This window comes from Trachymyrmex septentrionalis, unplaced genomic scaffold, assembly GCF_001594115.1.
Source record: "Trachymyrmex septentrionalis isolate Tsep2-gDNA-1 unplaced genomic scaffold, Tsep1.0 scaffold83, whole genome shotgun sequence".
In the NCBI taxonomy this organism is placed as follows: domain Eukaryota; kingdom Metazoa; phylum Arthropoda; class Insecta; order Hymenoptera; family Formicidae; genus Trachymyrmex; species Trachymyrmex septentrionalis.
In genome coordinates, this window is record NW_017306018.1 from 3,639,467 (window position 1) to 3,642,122 (window position 2,656).

At 37.8% G+C, this 2,656-nt stretch overlaps 2 protein-coding genes across 2 annotated transcripts in view; one reads left to right on the forward strand and one right to left on the reverse strand.

Annotated features, from left to right (window-relative positions):
* The window catches only part of LOC108754966 (sorting nexin lst-4), a 3,687-nt gene extending 2,726 nt beyond the window's left edge, over positions 1 to 961 (reverse strand). Inside the window, exons 1-2 of the mRNA XM_018497647.1 lie at positions 333 to 961; positions 1 to 183 (exon numbers count right to left, since the gene is read on the reverse strand). Coding sequence (XP_018353149.1) covers positions 1 to 183; positions 333 to 347 — 198 coding nt within the window. The 5' untranslated portion in view covers positions 348 to 961. The remainder of the gene's footprint in view (positions 184 to 332) is intronic.
* A 654-nt stretch (positions 962 to 1,615) lies between these two features.
* LOC108754983 (tRNA pseudouridine synthase-like 1) overlaps positions 1,616 to 2,656 on the forward strand; it is a 2,502-nt gene continuing 1,461 nt past the window's right edge. Inside the window, exons 1-2 of the mRNA XM_018497679.1 lie at positions 1,616 to 1,769; positions 2,354 to 2,482. Coding sequence (XP_018353181.1) covers positions 1,723 to 1,769; positions 2,354 to 2,482 — 176 coding nt within the window. The 5' untranslated portion in view covers positions 1,616 to 1,722. The remainder of the gene's footprint in view (positions 1,770 to 2,353; positions 2,483 to 2,656) is intronic.

A 2,656-nucleotide genomic window follows, 5' to 3' on the forward strand; every position in this document is an offset into this window, starting at 1 on the left:
AGCTTGTTCAACTTGTACCACTTGGACATATGCGGCTGGGAATAGTCCTGATTGACCACTCTGATTAAATCCCTCACACCAGCCATCTCCCACGTTATCTCGTATGACAGTTAAAAGTTCACCGGCAGTGATTGACAGCTCCGCCGTTCCTGACTCGCCCGTGAAGTCGTACAGCGCTCTCACCTACGAAGAGAAAGAACAAGAGGAAATAATAGCGGGCGTGTAAGAACAAAGAATCATCTCACACGCTCGTAACAACAGAATGAGTCATAGCGAGACTGGATTGATCGAACTCGGCAACTTAGGTTCTTTCACAAGGATTCTCCACGTACCTGCTGATTCTCCATCGTGCACGATTCGCGCGGCTGGACGCGATTCGCTGAGGGAATTCAAACTCCACCAAAAGGCTGCGCCTGGTCACATTTCCACTCCTCACCTCCCGCCGTCACGAATCGTCTGACATTTGCACGCTCGTATCTCGCGGCTCGCGGATAGTCGCGAGTAACCAGCTGGAGTCGCTGAGAATGACTGTACTGTCTGTACCCCGCAAAGAACAACAGTCCGTTCGCCTCTTATTGTTAATTGCACCTCCTACATTTCCCCTTCCCTTCGTCCATTCTACAATTTTATCGCTTTCCGTTTCCTCCCGTCGAAGCGTAGATATGTCTCGATATATCTATGAATTTAATATATCTTCGAATATTTCTCAGGTACGTTCACTCGTCGTTCCCTCTTGTTCCTTCGTTTTTCTTCGAGGGGTTGAATAAATAAATATCTATTTCATTTCGAACAGATGTCTCGTTTACGAAAAAGTGCAGCAGAAGCTACACGACGAACGAGGGAAATGGATTAGTCGTTATTATGCGGTCGCATTCACTGTCAACGATATGAACGGGACCGATAGCACTCTGGAAACGGATCGCTGCGTTAAACAATAAACATACCAACGGCACGATCGACAATTATCGTTTTGACGATTTGCCGCGCACGAGAGAAGGTTAGAGAAATCGAGAACCGGTACTCAGTGTTGCCAACGCGCTGATAGAAAAAAATCCCAAATCCTTCTAGAAAAAAAATCTTTACAACTCTTCAATTGTTCATCAGAAAACTGAAAAATCTTCAGTTTATTAATTTTATTGAGATTATTGGAAAATTGTCTACGAATGATAAAATTGTGACAAAAAATCTAGTCTGCTTTTTGTTCATGTTACGAGTACTGAAAATCTGTAGTTTATGTCACGTATACTATAGATTTTCAGTATTCCCAGTGAATAAAGATGCCTTTTCATGCTGACGCTCGACACTCATTTTTAGCGTCAAAACAGATGACGTGGTAATAATTCGACGAATATCAAGCGTTAATTTTGATCACATGACTTATTTGACGCTAGAAATGAGCGTCGAGCGTCAGCATGAAAAGGCACTTTAAGTTGTAGGAAATTAGTCAATCACAATTAAGTACAATTAAATGTAGAGGAATAATCGATTGATCAATTTTCTACAATTAGCACCAAATCTATTTACCGATACTACGATTTTATTAATAGTCGAAATGTGTGAACGTGGTTCACACAATTTATAAAATTGATGTTGGTGTCGCTAGTGTACGGTGGCTTTCGAGGCCACTGAAAGATACTACGTGAGAGATACCGGGATGGTTTTTCGGAATAGTTTCTTTCAGGTTTTTCTCTGCTTTTGTTTTCATGTGTAGAAAGCAAAATTATGGTACGATATTTTCTGAAGTTTTCGTACATTGGTACTCAATACAGGTATAATGCTAATTCTACAATGAGTCGATAGTCGGAAATCTTAAATCTTAACCAATTTTAATCTAAATAGGTGACTGATTTTTTTGCATCTGTGTTAATTATATAGTGAGTCGTTTAGCTCGATTAATGGGAAGGAATAAAATTGAATTTGATCAGTTTTAAGAAAAGTGGATAGTCGGTCGTATAAGTTGATTGTTGGCCAAACTTCATCGATAAGACTTAGGACTACCGACTACCGACTTATTGTAAAATCAGCTTTACACAATATTTATTTTTTAATATAAACTTATACATGAACTTATTGCTTGAATGACGTGAACGTGTGCGAATGCGAGCGACATTTAACTGTGAGGTTTATTACGATTTTGAGTGCGATAACTAGTGAGTTATTATACTCGTTTCATGTAGTTAAGTTTATATTTATAAATCAAGTCTCTTCTTAGCAAGACAGAAGTAATAAAATATTTTATTCTATTTTATAAACGTACATTTGGGCACGACGTTCACGGGTATATCTTTGTTTTGTGTGTGGAATTTGTATACCTTTTATTTCTTTTTATCATGTGACTTAACATTTTGTAAAGGGGTTTGCAAAGACAGAGTTCCGACAGTTTTATACGGAACACAGATTCTATCCAGGGTGCTTTAGAAACTGCTCTGCAAATCGTCAGACCAAAAAGTCTAATTGTTCCATCATTATGTCTCTCTAGCAGGTAGACTATTATATTTCATATTACTTTTGTATTGTGTAATCAACTTGCGTTAATTAATATACTTAGAAGATCTTATAACATTCTACCTAGTCAAAAATATTTTATATTTGTCATAAATATTTGATTTTATATAAGTGATGATTATACATGCATATATATATATATATATATATA